Source organism: Juglans regia, chromosome 10, assembly GCF_001411555.2.
Source record: "Juglans regia cultivar Chandler chromosome 10, Walnut 2.0, whole genome shotgun sequence".
Classification (NCBI taxonomy): domain Eukaryota; kingdom Viridiplantae; phylum Streptophyta; class Magnoliopsida; order Fagales; family Juglandaceae; genus Juglans; species Juglans regia.
This window is the reverse complement of record NC_049910.1, coordinates 28,084,679-28,103,110: the sequence shown is the minus strand read 5'-3', so window position 1 is coordinate 28,103,110 and position 18,432 is coordinate 28,084,679. Positions and strand designations below refer to the sequence as shown.

The 18,432-nt window shown below is 41.4% G+C and overlaps 1 protein-coding gene across 1 annotated transcript; it reads left to right on the top strand.

Moving 5' to 3' along the window:
• Window positions 1-383: 383 nt before the first annotated feature.
• Window positions 384-2,171, top strand: LOC108992733 (UPF0481 protein At3g47200-like). Its single transcript, XM_035694498.1, has 2 exons — window positions 384-533; window positions 772-2,171. Exon 2 carries the CDS (start codon window positions 805-807, stop codon window positions 2,128-2,130), a length of 1,326 nt encoding a protein of 441 aa, XP_035550391.1. The 5' UTR covers window positions 384-533; window positions 772-804; the 3' UTR covers window positions 2,131-2,171.
• Window positions 2,172-18,432: the final 16,261 nt, after the last annotated feature.

The following is an 18,432-nucleotide window of genomic DNA, read 5'->3' as shown; positions in this document are numbered from 1 at the left end:
TACCAAGAAACTTTACATTTAGTTCATATCGTAGTACTGCAAGAAAAATAAATATTTATGATAGATTATTTATGACGATAACAATTATATATAATAAAAATAGATTAATTTTGATAAAAAATAATTATTTTTTTTTAAAATAATTGATTATAAATAAATAATTTTCTTATAACATAAATCATATGGATCACCATCGTTGTATCTTATATTGTTTGCAAAAGTTCTAAGATAAACTTGTATTTGTTTTAACATTTGTTGTTAAGTAATAATAAAATTCAACTTGTATTTTTATTATTAATTGAAAGCTTACGTGCGTTTGCGTGTGCGTGTGTGAGAGTTGCTTTCTATATATAGAAAGAAAGAAAGATAGCATCAGCACTCTGGTTATCAAGGGGGCAACAAAGCAGATCTTATTTGCATTTACGAGGCGGTATCGATCAACACCATTTCCCTTTCCGTTAACGTCGGCAGCACGGAAGCTTTCACAGTTTTTCATACGAGCCGCAGGTCCAATCATCTCTTCCTCTCACTCTGTACGTTGTTTCTACCATTAATCTCTCTCAGTTTCTTTGCCTTCCTTGCGCGCAGTCATTTAAGAGGAAGTTTTAACACTCAGCACTTAGAAAATACTTTAATTACTAAGACGAAGTAAATACAAGCGAAGATTTGCATGCATGCATGCAGTATATAATATTGGGAACTATATTAATTCCAACCCATATTTCTAAATGCTAGCTAGCCAGTGATAATATTATTTGTGTTTTTCATCAGGGGTTTAATTTTTTAAGGGAAGTTTGTAGATATATGGAGCAATCATATGGTACGTATTTTCAACGAAATGATCAAAATGCTACAGCAGATCAAGGGGAACAATTGGTAATTAGAATAACACAACTGTTAGAAAATTCGAGGAGTCACTACTTACCAGGAGAATGTCGTATCTACAAGGTTCCATATCACTTGCACAAATTGAATGAAGAAGCGTACACTCCACAAGTTATTTCCATAGGCCCCTTTCATCACGGCAACAAAAAATTCCAAATCCTGGAAAAATATAAAGTGAGATATCTCGACGATTTTATGAGACGAGCCAAAACAAACCCGGAGAATTTAGTAAGAATTGTAAAAGGCTCGGAAGCAGCAATTCGTCAATGTTATGCAGAAACCATCGAACTTGACAGCGATGAGTTTGTGACAATGATACTCCTTGATGCGGCCTTCATTATTGAGTATTTCTTGAGAGACATGTTCCCAGTGCAATGGACAGATGAGGATAAAACAGTTATAAAGCCGTGGATAACTGCTAGGATGCAATTGGACTTCCTGTTACTTGAAAATCAACTTCCTTTCTTTATTCTTAATGATTTATATCAGCTTGTTTTGGTTACTCATAGTATTTACCGTCCCTTCATTAAGGTTGCCTCTTGCTACTTTCGCTTTCTCAACACTCAAAATAAGTCTTCTGATTCTAATGAGTTCAATGGAATAATTCATTTTGTTGATTTGATCAGAATATTTTATCTACCTCCACCCGGAAAACTATCAGAAAGACAACCTGACAGTAGGGTTGAGAAAATATACTGTGCAACGCAGCTGGCTGAGGCAGGATTGACCTTTAAGAAGAGTGAAAGCCAGTGCCACCTTGACTTAAAATATCATGGAAGCGGAGTGTTGGAAATCCCGCGCTTTACCATTGACAATACCACAGAGATACTTGCTCGAAACCTCATGGCTTTGGAGCAATGTCACTATCCAACAAAAGCATATGTTACTGATTATTTTCTCTTGTTGGATTTCCTTGTTGATACAGGCAAAGATGTGGCTTTACTTGCTCAAAAGAAGATCCTTGTTAATGGGATGGGTGACGACAATGCAACTTTTATCAATAATCTAGGCACAAATGTCCTATCTTCATCCATGAGCACTGAGTATCGCCGTCTTTGTAGAGATATAGTCAAGTTCCATGATAGAAATTGGAATCGTTGGAAGGCTATCTTGAAACGTGATTATTTAAGTACTCCTTGGAGAGTAATTGCCACCATTGCTGCTATTTTCTTGTTGGTGTTCACTTTAACGCAAACTATATGCTCTATTATCTCAGTGTTACAATCAAAGAGGAGGAATCTGTAATTCTGATACTAGTAAATTTTAGCTAGCATTTGATCGGATAACTTTTATTCTTCTTCAGTTTATTTTGATAAATTTTGTCTACAAAAAAATATTTTTGTAAATGGTGAGTTTCACACCACCAACTATTCGGATAACCTACAACAGATGAGAAAGCGGTACTGGGTGCTCGGAGAAGCTCTGATGCCTAATAAGAAAGATGTAATCTAAATATAAGTATATATGTATATGGAGGTGTTGATGACATAGATAACCATTAATAATCCCTTAACAAGTGGACGAGATGACCACCCAGATCTATTGACATACGTTATCATATCACACGGTTTGTGTCATGGGCTCTTAGGCTGTGAGTCTCACACGGTTAGTGACGTGGGTTGAACCTGTCCTCTAGTTGTGGGCTTATTACCAAGGGATCTGAACATCCCTTCCAGTTATCCTGCTAATTTCTTTTGTGACATCACATAGTAAATTAACTTATTTTATATCATTTTAATTAGTGTGAAAGCACTTTACCCTGCTAGCTTGGGGCAAGTAGGCGGCCACTTAAATTTCCTTTCCTTTTACCCTGCTGAAGGTCCATGTTAACTAAGGTGTGGGTCCAAACTTACCTCTTACCCAAAATCATGGCCCACGTAAGTATTCATGTGATTTTATTCTCTCCCATACAAAAGAATGATAACCGACGGTGCTGCCACCCATTTGGTTTCTCAAGAACCTCCTCATCATTATCTTTTCCCCTATTTCATTTTCTTGATTCATTTCCTCTCTTCCATCCATGCCACACTTCGTCTTCTTGCTTTCTCACATTCTCTCGCATTTCCCTTCTAGTTTCTCATTTTTACTCTCTCATGGCTAACCGCGACTCCTCACGTACTCCTAACCAACCTTTGACCTAGACTAATATGAGGGCCTCCCCCCACTCTGCCACGCAGTCTTCTGACTGCCGAGCCCCTCAATTATTTGAAGGATTCACTTGGCGTTTCACCCTCATTAAGCAAGACTTGAGGAAGTTGAGGTCCACCTATCGCATCCTAGATTTTGTGGAGCTTTCCATTCTAGAGGGAGGATGTGTCGATAAGGAGGTACGTGGGATCTGTTGCTCTCCCGATTTGTGCCCGAGTTCACGACTTGCAATCCCCCTTCATTTGCCTAGTCTATGATGTCTTGGACTTTCTGGGGTTGGCTCCCGCTCAACTTTATTCACATGAGTGGCGTGTTCTACTGTGCTCATGTGTGGTATTTCGCATGACCATGGTGCCCTTGGGGGAGACGTATCCAGATTTGACCACCAAAGAATTCCTATTTTTTAATTCTGTAAAGGGATTCCCAGGTGACATCTGTAGCTTCCGCATTCATTCACAACACTTGGCGGTGTTTGAGCTCTGCCACTCTGATGCCAAACAATGACAAATAAAGTTTTTCTTTATTTTTGGTGGAGGTTGGGAATTTTCCGCCTCAGAAAGGCACCTTCAATACTTCCATGTTCGTGCGAATTGGGGCAAAGTCCCCGACGACAAAAGCCATTGGGCTAGAGTTAACTAACAAAGAACGCTCCCGCATTGATATAGTCCTCAATTGGGCTAAAGATAATGACGATGGCTTGGGGACTGAGCAACTTTTGACCGTTGCCAACATCGATAGGTTCCTCATGGTGCCTGTTCGTGCCCATGTCAGGGGGCGAAACTTAAGGCCGTGGTGCCTCCAACAAAGAGGTGTGTTTCTTAGTCTGCTGAGTGTCCCCAAAAACACCCCCATCACAGTGAAGACGGTGAGGGTGAGACTACAGAGCCCATCGTGGGGGCGAAGGTGGAATCAGAAGGGGTCGTGGCTTCTAGTTCCAACCTTTTTATTGGGAGTGAGGCGCCCTACCCTTTCTTGTGAGGGTATCGCCACCAACGTCACTAGGTCTTGACAACCTTAATGGGCTCATGAGGCAAGGCCTTGTTGACTTGGAGACAGCCTTTGACTTTGACTTACCCTCTAAGGGGTCCAATTCAATGGGTACTCAACCTTTCGAGTTCTCATCCCTTTTCTCCCCAACTTCGATTCCCAGTGGCAATGAGATTTCTGCAGACATTTATGACACCTTTTTCTGTGGACGTGTCAGGGATGACCGTGCCTGAAGCTACCGCTCCTTTAGTTGGAGGCGCCCAGACCAACGTCGAAGGCGGTTGCTTTAAAAACCTTATGGGCAAAATTCCACGCCAAGTTCCCTTCTTGCGACCATCCTGGGGTCTCTATTCCTTCTCCTTCCCCCTCTTCTTTTGGCAGTGATGGGGACTCCAAGAGTCCCATGGAGGGGGGTGGGTCATTCTTGGAAGAGGAAGATGGAGCTGACCAAGATAGAGTTGGCGACGAAAGCGCTGGCAACCATGGGGAAAGGGACCAAGGTGAAGGCCAAAGTGCATTTGTATTTGAGCTAGGAGTTCCAGCCGCCACTCTCATGCCTTTAGTGCATTCCTCATTAAGGGAAACTCACGTGACGACCAGAGCAAGTGAGGTTAAGGGGCGGCGCTAAGGTGTCCCCCTCCTCCCTCTGGGCCAGTGGCGGAGATGTCACAACAACTGAAGGATTTCCTATCCCTGGCATTGACTTGCTTTCTACCTGATCTTCTTACTTGATTGTTGATTGTTCTTGCTTGTAACACCATCTTATTTGGCCCTTGTGTTGTGTAGGGCGTGAATGATTGTGAATGACTACGCCCACTTGGAAGATGAGGTGTGGGAGTGGCAAATTCTCAGGTTCTTTGCCAAGAAGGAGATAACTCGGCTCTTAGCAGAGAAGACTAAGGTGGAGTGCTACTTAGAACAACCTTGAGTTTCTCCATAATGAGTCATGTGAGCTATGGGGTGAATTGCTTCGCGCCTAGTTGATGGCTTCCAATTTATTACTCTCAAGTGTAGAAGTAGATTAGTTGTAATAACAGGTAGCACCCAAGGTCATATCCACAGGGACAAGAGGGACTCAAGCAATTTGATTAATTACAATTGTAAGAGTTCAGGATTGAAAGAAGTTGAGTGAGTGCAAACGCCCGACGCATGCTAGTGGAGATGCTGCCTCAATAAGTAATGTCGGGTAGTCGAAGTACTGAACCCGCACTTCACCGTGAGGTAGGCTAGGCTGCAAAAGGTTGGACCCGCCCGTTGATCCTCACGGGAAAATAAGTAAAAGATGTCCGGTTGTGCTATGTCGTCTCAAAAGTAATGTCGGGCAGTCAAAAGACTAAACCCTTGCTTCGCTGTGAGGCAAACAGGGCCACCTTACAGTTGGTCCCACCTGTTGACCCTTACGGGAAGGTAAGTAGGAGATGCTGCACAAGTGAAACCTGTTAGTAAATTCGCAAACTTGAGTTGTTTTGTCGGGATGCAGTGAAGGTATGAGGCGCTATCCATCTGGTGTTTTGTTGCTGGAGATGACGTTCGGTTGATAAATATGTCGAGTGGCCAAAGGCCGACCCGCACTCCTCTACAAGAGGCATAAAACCGTCTCTAGCGTGACTCGTCTCTTTTGCCTCATGGGGAGGAAGCTTGGAGCTGGTGGAGTTTGCTTTTGTAATGATTTTGTTGTTGGAGATTCTTATGTTGAAGTGAAGTCCACTGGTGGAGATTTTGTCTTTAGGTGGCCAAGGGTCGACCCTCACCCCTCCACAACAGGGATAAGGCAACCTTTACCTTTCATTTTCGGCTTGTGGGGAGGTAAGCTGCTAATGGTGATCCTGTTGATGTAGAGTCCATTGATGATGTCCGTGTCTTTCTCTTCATTATTTGGGTGGTCTATAGACTCGGCCCGCTCTTCGTCGAGAAAAGATCGGAATGCCTCAAGTCATTCTTCCTCTTTGTCCTTTAGGGAGGTAATTCGGACAATGATGTGGCTGGTTCGCTCCTTCACTACAGTGGGGGTCGGGGTAAGTATTTGTGCAGCCATGGGACTGGTCCTACTCTCCGCTATAGAAGCGGATAAGACAACCTTTAGGCCTACCTTTCCCTATGATGTCCCTCAGGGACGTAAGTCATTCAGGCATTCTGTTATTGGACTCATTTCCACTTGTTGACACCGAAGGAAATGGTAAGTTTGGGTCAAGCTGACCCTGATCCCACATTTCATCGTAGCGAGGACCGGACTAAGTTATTCGGGTAGCCGTGAGGCTGATCTCTCTATCTGCTGTGGGAGGGATAAGGCAACCTTAAGGCCTGCTTTTCCCTATGGTATCCTACAAGGAGGTAAGTCGTTAGGACAGTCTATTACTGAACCCGCTCTCGCCCGTTGACACTGACGAAGAAGGTAAACATTTTTCTTCGGGTAGTTGAGGACTAACCCACACTCCGTCACAGGAAGGATAAGGCAACCTTAAGGCCTACCTTTCCCTATAGCATCCAACAGGGAGGTAAGTTCGAACAACAGTTGGTTGACTGCTCCTTCACCGTGAGGGGGGTCGGGATAAGTTATTCGGGCCCCCTTGAGGCTAGTCCGAATAACTTACCATATTTGGATTACTGTTAGCAATTTTCATATGAAGGTATAGAAATTATGACAAGGAAGTCAGCTTAGCAGTAATATTTGCGTAGAGGCTCGGCTTTCCATGGGTGCGATAGCTCGTCCTTGGGAATCTTTGAGGTGATAGAAACCTAGTCAATTTGTGGCGATGACCACATAGGGACCCTCCCAGCGAGGGCCCAGTTTTCCTTCATCCCGCATTGTTGTTCCCTTTTTCTTTGAGTACTAAATCCCCTACTTGGAATGTCCTCGGTCGTACGCGCTTGTTGAAACCCCTCTCAGCCCTTCTTTTGTCGAACGAGGCCCTTATCTCTGCTTCCAGTAGGACCTATTCTAGCAGGTCCAGTTTTTCCTCCAGTCGTCGGTCATTGGACTCTTGTGCAAAGTGTTGGACTCTGTACGTGGGAAGTCCAATTTCTACTGGGGACATTCCCTCATGTCCGTAGGTGAGAGTGAAGAGGGTTTCCCCAGTCGGCGTCTTTACTGTGACCTGATAGGCCCAGAGCACGGTGGGGAGTTCCTCATCCCATGCACCTTTTCTGTCGTCGAGTCATTTCTTTGGTATTCCCATCAGCGTCCTGTTAGTTGCCTCGACTTACCTATTGGACCGCTGGTGCCCCAGGGACGATTATCGAAACTTGATCCCCATGTCCCAGCTCCAATTTTAGTAATGGTCGGAGTCAAACTGCCCCCCGTTGTTCGAGATGATACTGTGCGGGACTCCGAACCTACAAACTATCGATTTCCACAGGAATCGTGTAATATTGCTTGCGGTGATGGTGGCTAAGGCTTTAGCCTCGACCTACTTGGTGAAGTAATCGACCGCCACCACTACGAACTTGACCTTTGCCTGAGGGAAATGGGCCGACCAGATCAACCCCCCATCAGGTGAACGACCAAGGTGAGGTGATCGACGTCAACTTCTTTGGCGGTCAATGGGGAATTTGGGCGTACTCTTAGCACTTTTGACACTTCCGTGCGTAGCTTTTGGCATCTCGGAGAGCTCGGGGCCAATAGTGACCCACTCTCATCACTTTCTTAGCTAGTGCCCATCCTTCCGAATGGTTCCTGCAGAGTCCCTCGTGTATTTCTGCTAACACATATTGCACTTCCTACGGGGAGATACATTTTAAGAGAGGAGCTGAGTGACCCCGTGGGTACAGGACTCCCTTGATCATGGTGTAGCGCACTGCTCTATATCTGACTTTTCTTGCCTCTTGCCTATTATCAAGTTCTTCACCAGTTTCCTAATATTTGACTATGGTTGTTGCCCAGTCCGGGGTCCTAGGTTGTATTATCATAACCTCAATCCTGATAGAGGGCACTTCCACTGGCCCAATCACCGTGTTATTCGGCAAGGTAGAGTCTTTTGTCCGGATGCCACGCGTGCCAGTTTATTTGCCTTTTGACTTTCCGTCCTCGGTATTTGTTGAATTTGGAAATACTTGAAGTGAGGGCACTCAGCTTCTACCAATGCTAGGTACATCCTTAGCTTCTCACTCTTAACAGTGAACTCTCCCTGTACTTGGTTTACTACCACTTGAGAGTCGGCCCATACTTCGATTTCGACGGCTCCTAAGGCTCTGGCCACCTGCAATCCTAAGAGCATCACTTCGTACTTTGCTTCATTATTCATTTTTTTAAATGCTAGTTTAACGGCATAATTATGCTCTTCTCCTTCAGAAGTTACAATGTGCACTCCTACTCCCCCTCTTGCCCGGCAAGATGAGCCGTCAACAAATACTTACCAAGGTTTTGTAGGATGCACACCATCGTCCACCGTCGGGAATCCAGTAAACTTTGCGACAAAGTCCGCTAACTCCTGCCCCTTCACAGTATTTTGAGGAGTGTAGTCGATATCAAATTTGCTCAATTCCACTGCCCAATTCATGAGACATCCCAAAGTCTCCAGCCGCTACAATACCTTATTCTTTTGTGGGGACTCGTATGGGGTGAGCCTGAAAGTATGGGCGTAGCTTTCGCGTGGTCGCTATCAATGTAAAGGCTAGTTGTTCTATGTGGAGGTACTGGGCTTCGACCCCTCCATACACTCGACTGACGTAGTAAACCAGCCTTTGGATCCATTTTTCCTCACGTATCAATACCAAGGAAGCTGCCTGGGGGGAGATGGCCAGGTATAAGATTAGTGTTTCTCCGCACCTGGGTTAGCTAAGCAGCAGTGGGCTTGTGACGTATTTTTTCAGGGCTCTGAATGCTTGGTCGCACTCATCATCCCATTTTTTTGCTTTATGCAAGACTTTGAAATATGGTAGGCATTTTTCGGTCGATCTTGAGACAAACCTATTGAGCGCGGCAACTCGCCCAGCTAACCTTTCTACTTCGTTTATGCTTTGCGGTAGAGCCATACTGAGGATGGCGTCCACCTTCTCGGGATTGGCCTCAATACCTCATTCGGACACCATGAACCCCAGGAACTTTCCAGATTTGACTCCATAGGCACACTTTGGCAGGTTGAGATTCATTTGATATTGCCGTAATATCGCAAAAAAGCCTCCCTCAAGTAGTCCATATGCTGTTCTAAGGTCCTACTTTTGACCAATAGGTCGTCTGCGTAAACTTTCATATTTCTCCTTATTTGGTCTTTGAAAATTTGGTTAACTAGTCATTAGTAGGTGGCCCCTGCATTGTTTAGCCCGAACAACATCGCCTTGTAGCAGTACAGACCTCGATCCATGATAAACGAGGTCTTCTCCTCGTCTTAAGGCTTCATACGGATTTAGTTGCACCCCGAGTAGGCGTCCATGAAGTTGAGCAAGCGATGACCTACCATAGAGTCCATGATGAGGCCAATGCGGGGGAGAGGGAAGATATCTTTCGGGCAAACTTTGTTGAGGTTTGTGAAGTTAACGCACATTTTCCACTTGCCGCTCGGCTTTTTAACTTGTACTACATTCGATAACCACTCCGGGCAGTGAGCTTCTTGGATAAACCCCGCCTTCAGTAGTCGGTCCACCTTTTTGGCTATGGCGGCATTCTTCTCTGCACTGACACTTCGACACTTCTGCCACACTCCTCGATCTTTCGAGTCCACACTTAAAAACTGTGGTGTATGATCTCGGGCGCTATCACAGGCATGTCCCCATGACTCCATGCAAACACATCCAGGTGTTCAGCGAGAAGTTGTCGCATGGTGTCTTGAGCTTCCTGCGTCATCTCACCATCGATCGTCATCATAGCTTCTAGCCAGTCTGGGTGGAGGATAACAAGTTCTAGCGGCCCGATTGTCTTTGCCTTTCGGAGCTCCTGCTCATCTCAAACTTCGCTCGTGACCTCCACGTGATCAAGGATCGGAGGCTGAATGCTGGCCTCCTCCGTCACTCGTTGCATTTTGTCTTCGCCTGCCTGGTCTTCTTCTGTCGTAATTTTCTCATTCTTGCACGTGTGGTTCTCCATTTGATCTACATCCCTATCTCAAGCAGGTTCAACGATCCTCTGAGTTACCTAGAACAAGTTGCCTCAGATGTACAAAGGACACGCGAGATTTAACTCCATTCAACAGACGGTGCTACTATTAACATCGTGTTTTGCACACTCTTGGGCCAAGCTCCAACAACTCAGGTCTTCCATAATAGGCAATGCACAGAGAATAATGTAATGTGGCTTTGAGTGGATGGCCTTGGGGCCGAGGAACCTCCAATGCCAAAGTTAGTAAATGCTTTTGGAGTGTAGTAAATAAATAAAGAAGTCTAGGGATTAGAAAGAGTTTTCTCATACTTGGGAATAGTTATTTATACTACAGGTTATACTATAGGTTCGAAGAGCTGATCATGCCTGCCCTCATGGAGTTTGGATTCGTCAAACAGTTCATTTTGTCGGAGTCTTTAAATGCGACGTGACTCTGTGTCAGCTTCATAATTATGGGGTGTGACTTGATTTGGAGCGTCATTATTGTGGGATGGCTTCTTGAGCCTCAACCTGGTTTATGTGAGTCGTTGATGCTCTGATGCCGATGAATCGAATGTCCTACAGGTTTCCTGTGTATCCTGGGCATATTCTGTTCTCGAGGGAGATCGCCGATGTGTTAGGTTGAGCTATCTTGTCAACTAGACGACGCCTCTCACTAGTTGACAGTTAGCTCCTTGCTTGTGTAAAAACCCGATTAGGTTGGGTTTCTGGGTCAAGGTCCTGTGGGCCTTTCCTGAGGGAAAAATTCCCCTTACACTAGTTATTTTTGTTATTAAAGTAAGACATTTAATATTTATTTGCTATGTTTTTGCTGTAAAGTTATGAAGACTTGGAGTTTTGGACATGGAGTTGGAATTTTTTTATTACTATTCAATCATTTGTAATTTCTAATTTCTAATTTCTAATTTCGACATAAATGCATGGATTGTAATTTGTAAATTTTATTGCGTATTTTTTTTATGTCATTTGACTATTTTTTTTTTTTACTTTTTTTTGTTTCATTTGGAGTTTGAATGATTAGAGAGTTTTAGTTTTATATATTTTTTCTTTTATCTATATTTTTCTTTTATTTATATTTTGGATGTTATTAACATTTTGCATCTTTTTCTAGGTTTTTTTTTTCTATTTTTTTGTATGTTAATAATAATTTAAGTTGAAAATAGTCTCAAAATCAGGATTTCGACCAAAACTTCACTTTTTTTTTTTTAAAATAACCTCAGTATTCATTCATTGATCTGAAGCAATACTACAAAATTTTTCCTTACTCAGGATACTCTCAATACAAGCTGGGACCTCTTCTATCCAAATAATTTCAGAAAACAATGATAAAGCTTTTTTAGCTAGGCAATGTGGTGTCTCATTAGCTTTTCTATAAACAAACTCAACACTCCATTGACTTCTTCCCCTTAACAGTTTCTTGGCATCTTCAATGACATCTTCAATGACAAATCCATACCTAGAAAGCTCTTATTTTTCTTCATTAACTGCATTCGCTATGACTTGAGCATCACCTTCAAAAACAACTCTGCTGAAATTAAGGTCTCTACAAAATTCCATGGCTTTCCTTAGTACATAACCTTCTGCTACTGTAGGATCAGATACAAGGCTTCTTTGTTCACCAATAGTAGCCATAATTTCACCTTCCTCATCTCTGATTATCACTCCTAGGCCTACATTTTTTCCTTCTTTATCAACAGTTGCATCCCAGTTTGCTTTTACAAATCTCTCCCTTGGTCTGCTCCACATTGACTCTCATCCTACTGCTCTTGCTTCTGTGTTCTGCCACAGATTCTGCTGAACTTGGTGATAAATTCTCAGTTCCTCTCTGGCTTGATTCAACACTTGACTTGGGCTCTTGAAAATGTCTTGAAAGAAAAATTCATTTCTTCTCAACCAAATGCTTCTCATTACCATACTGATCTCTCCTAATTCTTTTGTATTGACCCTTTCCTCCAGCCCTTCAAACAAGATTGACATATCAGGTTCATTGGTCCTTCATTTCTGCATCGCCATAATCGAGTTAGACCAAATATCTGCAGTTGCAAGACATGACCATAAGGCATGTATTGCTGTTTCTGCTTCCTTCTTACAAATTGGACGTAGTTGTTCTTTTATAATACCCTTCTTGTAAAGACTATTTTTTGTGTCTAATAGTGCTTTTGTAGCTTTCCACAAGAAAATTTTGGTTTTCCTTGGGATATTCAAATTCCATATTACCTTCCATCTATTCTCCCATTCACTTCCATTTGAGCACTCACCTTTTGATGTCTCCCTCCTTTTAATTTCCAGATGATAAGCATTATTGACAGTGAAGAATCCTTTTATAGTGTACCCCCATTTTAATTTATCTTCAACCTCCATTTTGCTTATGGGTAAGCTGCATATTTGCTCTGCTTCTTCTTCACAGAAAATCCTCTTGATCAAATGCTCATTCCATTCCCCACCAGTAATCAACTCAGAAACTTTGGCTTCTTGGTCTAAATTTGTGCAAGGAGATTGGACACAATAAGAGCAAGGAGTTGGTAACCATTTTTGCCCCCAAATTTTAATTTTTTTGCCATTCCCTACTCTCCATCTTAATCCTTCCTTCAACAAGTTTAGAGCTCCCCAGACACTTCTCCATATGTAAGAAGGTCTATGTCCCAATTTTTCTTCTGTCAAAGGGATTGTTTTGAAATATATTTCGTTAAAAACCCTTGTTGTCATGCTCCTTGAGTCCTGTAAGAATCTCCACTCTTGTTTAGCCAATAGAACCATGTTGAATGACTCTATGTCTCTAAAAACCAGCCCTCCTTTACCCTTAGAAGTTCCTAAGTTTTCCCAACTGCACCAATGCAAATAGCTACTTGTCTTTTGATTTCCGCACTAGAAATTGGCCAGTAAAGAATTTCACTCCTTACAAAGGGTTTTTGGGAGTTTAAATACACTCATAGTGTAAGTTGGTATTGGTTGAAGGACTGCCTTGATCATAACCTCCTTGCCAGCTGCTGATAGAAAAGCATTTTTCTAGTTATTAATCTTCTTTCACACCCTGTCTTTTATGCCTCTAAATGTGTTATATTTGGATTTTCCAACTACAGGGGTAGTCCTAGATACTTCTCACAATTGCTCTTCATAACGGGTCCTCCTAACTCCATTATCTTCTCTTTATCCTCAACCCTCGAGTTAGAGCTAAAAAACACTAATTGTTTTCCTTATTTAGGAGCTGTCCAGAAGCCTTTTCATATATAAACAAAAGCTCTTGTAACCTCAACCATTCTTTTGTTTTTGCTCTCCTAAAAAGTATGCAGTAATCTACAAAAAGTAGATGATTTACACGTATTCCACCCCTTGACACAGTTACCCCTCTAGTATTTCCCTTCATATCAGACTGGTTTAATAAGGAACTGAGGCCCTCAGCACACAAAATAAAGAGGTAGGGTGACAAAGGGTCACCCTGCCTTAGTCCTCTTGATGGATAGATCTTAGAACCTGGTTTACCATTGATAAGAGCAACATAACTAATAGTGGAGACACACGTCACAACAAGATTAATCCATTTCCTGCAGAAACCCATCCTTTCCATCATTCCTTCCAAAAAAACTCCATTTAATTCTGTCGTATGCTTTAGACATATCAAGTTTGATGACCATATTACCCAATCTCCCTTTTTTCCCTACTTTCATGGTATGCAATACCTCATATGCCACTATTATATTGTCAGTTATTAGCCTTCCAGGAATGAAGGCACTTTGATTGGGTGAAACTACTTCATTCAGAAATTTTTAAAGCCTATTTTCCATCACTTTTGACATCAACTTATAACCAACATTACAAAGGCTAATTGGCCTAAAATCACTGGCCTTCTTGGGTTCCTTAACTTTAGGAATTAGAGCTATGTAAGAATGATTCATAGAAGGTGTTAGAGAGTTACCATTAAGCCATGCCAGTACTGTTTTGCTCACCTCATCACCAACAATTTGCTAATGAAAAAGCAAGTCCCAAAGCCATCTAGTCCAGGTGACTTCAATGAGGTCATGTGTTTGGGAGCTTCCTCAACTTCATCTCTAGAGAAGGGCTTGGACAAATTGTTATTCATTTATTCTGTTACATAGGGAGCCACTGCCTGCAAACAAGCTTCAATAACCCCATCACTTGGGGTTATGGATTTGAACAACTTCTGGAAATAATCATTAAACACCTTGTCTATCATTTCAGACTCTGTTTGCATCTTATCCTAATCATCAAAAATCTATCTTATACAGTTCTTCTTCCTCCTTTGGTTGGCACAGCTATGAAAAAACTTGATATTACGATCACCCAGTTGATACCAGTCCAACTTTGCTCTTTGCCTCCACTTTAAATCCTCCATTTCAAAACATATCCCTATCTCTTCTTGGAGTTTTTTAATCTCCACCATATTATGACTCCCTTCATTCATCTGTAAATTTTTTAACAATTTGGTTTTGTCTTTCAAGATTTTACCTGTGTCATTCTCTAATTGCTTGTTCCATTTAACAAAGGCTCCTTTTCTGTCTTCCAACAACTTCTTAAGTGTCCTAGCAAGATCTCCCCGTACTTGTCTCGTGGTCCAAGCATTTTTTATGACTTCCTCAAGAGACCATCTAGCCTAACATCTAAACATCCTCCTCCTCCTCCATGCTATTGAGAGTTTCTGGTTCATACACAGCAAAAGGGGTCTATGGTCTAAACATCTTGTTGTTAACACCTCTACCCACCCTTCTTTATAAATCTCCTTCCATCTTAAATTGGCTACTGCCCTATCAAGCCTTTCCTTTGTGAAAGTCTCACTATCATGCTTGTTACTCAAAGTAAATTTGTCTCCCCTCCAACCCAGATAAAAAAGACCTCCCATTTCTAATACATTTATGAACATATTCATTTGCTTCTCCTGCCTTTGCTTCCCTCCCACCTTCTCATCATGTGTTAAAATTTCGTTAAAAACCCCCACCACACACCAACCCACCCCATCATTAGGTCTTAGAGAAGCCAACAACTTCCAAGCTTCTTCCCTTAAACTAGTTTCTAGTTGCCCATAAAAACCAGTCAGCAACTATCTCTCTTTCCCTTCCTCATTTGTGACCCAAGCATTAATGTGTCTATTTGAGTAATTCAGGTCTCCAACTCCACTGACTAGTCCCATAGAAGCATAAGACCCCCTTTCCTTCCTTCTGAATCTACTACAAAGCACTCCTCACTTCTCACCCTTCTTTTTATTCTATCACTATTTTCACTCCTCAATTTTGTTTCCATAAAAAAGATCACATTTGGCCTCTTCTCCTTTGCCAAATGGCAAATGTTTTGAACTGTTCGAGAGTTGCCAAACCCTCGGCAGTTCCAACGTAGTGTTTTCATAATGATTGGTGGGGCTGTTCAGCAGCCTCCACCAAAACAATTTGTGCCTCATTCACCTCACTATTACTGCCTTTTGCTTTTTTCCTCTCCCTTTCCACCTATTTTCCTTCACCATCTTGTCTAAATAGCCTTTTTGATAAACAAGAAGCACTGTTAGAAACCTTAGAGTTATTTTTTTCCCTTCCTTTCCTCTTCTAAACCCCCATAGTTCTTCCTTTTGCCTTCATTAAGCAGTCACTTATTTCAATTTTTTCTCCCAATTCACTCCTCTCCTCCCTTGATTCCTCCCTCTCTTTCTCTTGATTTTCTGTTGAAGTTTCCTTCCATATTTCAATGCTTACCATTTTTGCATTCCCTCTACCATCTTCTTGAAAACCTTGGCTTTTACTCATCACCTTCTCACTTTTTGCATTAAGCTCTTCCTCCCTATGAGTTTCATTTTGTTTCTGACTTCATTCCTTCTCCTTCACATTATTATTCTTTTCCTCATCCTCTACACCGACTACATTTATTGCTGCTATTTTTTGTTCCCATCTCACATTTCTACCCTTCTCTTTCTGTTTAAATTTAGCTCTCATCCCTGCCCTCATCCAAGGACCAAATTGAGTCTCTTCCTCCTCCTTCCCCAAACATCCTCCCTCTCCATGGATGATACAACCACATTTAAAACAGAAGTGTGGAAGTTTTTCGAATTTCAGAGGAACCCAATAGGTTCTCCCTTTGATGGAGATGGTCCTCCCCCTAGCCAATGGTTTCCCCAATTCTATTTATGTTAAAATCCTCAGATATGAGCCCCACCCACTCCCGTCATCCTGTGACTCTACCTCCAAAACTCTACCCACAATCTCACCTAGTTTTTCTCCTTTTGCCTTGTTCATACATACTATAAGTAAGTTGTGAAACTGAATCCAGAATCTCTCCCTACTGAAATCCGTCTACTATGGTGGGATGAATCCATCTAGGTGCAATATCACAAGCATCTGGTTGTCGAATAACCAAGGTCTCCCATCAAGGATCCTCCGTTTATCAGCTTGGTTAGCAAATGTGATTACAAACATATTTGAACCCACCTCTTGAAACTGAGCCTTCCTGCTTATCCTCCACACTTTAGCCATTGTTGCTTCAATAAATCCCTGACTTATATTTCTTTCCATCCATACCTTTCCCACCAGACTACATTCTCTCTTATATTTCAACTCCTTCGATATCTCATTATCCAGGTCTACATGCTGGGTTTCTTCCTCCGCCAGCTTCAAACATTCCCTTTTTGGCAAGGTTATTTATCATTACTACCACCCCTTCCTGCTGTAAAAGGGAAAGAAAACTCTACCACCCCTACCTGATACCACTCTGTAACGTACGGAAGAAAACAATTCTACCATCATGGTTCACTAGATTATTCTGCAGAAGTAGACTTGAAAATGTCGCCACCACCTCTCTGCCACCCCTCAACTACATAAACCACACTAAACCGACCCTTCCACCACCTTACTGCCACCACTCAATGTCGTTACACACACACCCTGTACCCCTATGCCACCTTCTAATTCTGTTAGAATATTCGTAGACCCCACTTCACCTCATACTCCTCCCTGAGAGAAAAAGATAGAGAGAAGAATTTTCCTACTTCTAGCCAAAACTTAACTAGTAAAGCCAGTTGTGCTGAATTGAAAAAGTGGCCCATTGGGATATATAAGGGTCAAACTGAACGGGCCGAACAGACCAAATGAGACCGATTGGCAATGGTCCGATCCAGGATGAGAAAATCCTAAGGTTGATCGGATTGAACGGAATTTACCTAACTAGTGACTACTACTGCTTGAACTGGTACTCTTATCTAAGGGGTGTATTTTATTTTGTTTTTTCCTTCTCTCCGCCTCGTAGTTGCTAGAAAAAATTTCAAAGCAGCACATGCCAGCATTGACCAGCATTGTAAACGACAAAAGGACGCAGAGGAAGAAAACAAAAAATTAAAAACAACTTACAAGTTGTGGCACCCATGTAGCATCGAGTATTACCCTATGTCGCCCACGTGGTGAAAAGGCTCTGAGCATGGTCGGGTGCGGGATGCGTAGAGTGGTGTGCCCGTGACCCCTTTGATCACGCATGCTGCTTGCCAAAATGCCGTGTGGATGTAAAGAGTATTCCTTTTGACGGCGTGAGAAGTTTATTCTAAATAATAATTGTACTATAATTGTGAAGTCTAAAACTGTTACATAATTATTTTGAAAAAAATTAAAATTTATTATTAAAAAATTAATTTTTTTTTATATAAATCCTATATTTTATTTATATTTTTTAAAATGATTACGCGACAATTATACAATTTACGATTATAAATATATTTTCTCAGTCTTGCTGCACTCACGGATGGTAAAGCTCATGAGTGGTCACAGGTAAGATTAGTCTTTTTTAGTTTTTCATCCTTTTTTTGTATAAATTCTTTTTTTAAAAAAAGAAACAATTTTATAAATTTATTTAAAAAGACTTTCTTAACAATTAAATAAAAAAATATAATAAAATTAAATAAAATATTAATCAATGACTTTTATAGTGCTGCATTATCCGTGGATGCATAATTTTTTTATTCTGAATACACATGCACTTGATGCTTCATGTGTTGGATGCGAGCAGTATTTAGGCATAGTTTGGATAGAGATATACTTCTATTTCATTTCATCTCATTTCATCTCATATTATCTTAGTATCAAAACATAAAAAATATAAACACTTTTCAATTTTAAATTTTCATTCATCTAATCATTATTTAATTTTTATAATTTTTTTAAACTTTTAAATAAAACACAAAAAATAATTCATTTTTTTAAATAAAAAATATATTTTAATGATATTTTAATTTTATAATATTTTTATTCAAACTTTTCTCCTTTCATTTTCTAAAATCTTATAAAATATTTTAATTCAAAACGAGAGAAGCTTTGCGTGCTACTGCTTGAACTGAACTGGTACTCTGTTCTAAGGGGTGTATTTTATTTTGTTTTTTCCTTCTCTCCGTCTTGGACTCT

Bases quoted from the DNA above. Each gene is read 5' to 3' on its own strand.
- LOC108992733 (XM_035694498.1), top strand. From the start codon at position 805: ATGGAGCAATCATATGGTACGTATTTTCAACGAAATGATCAAAATGCT.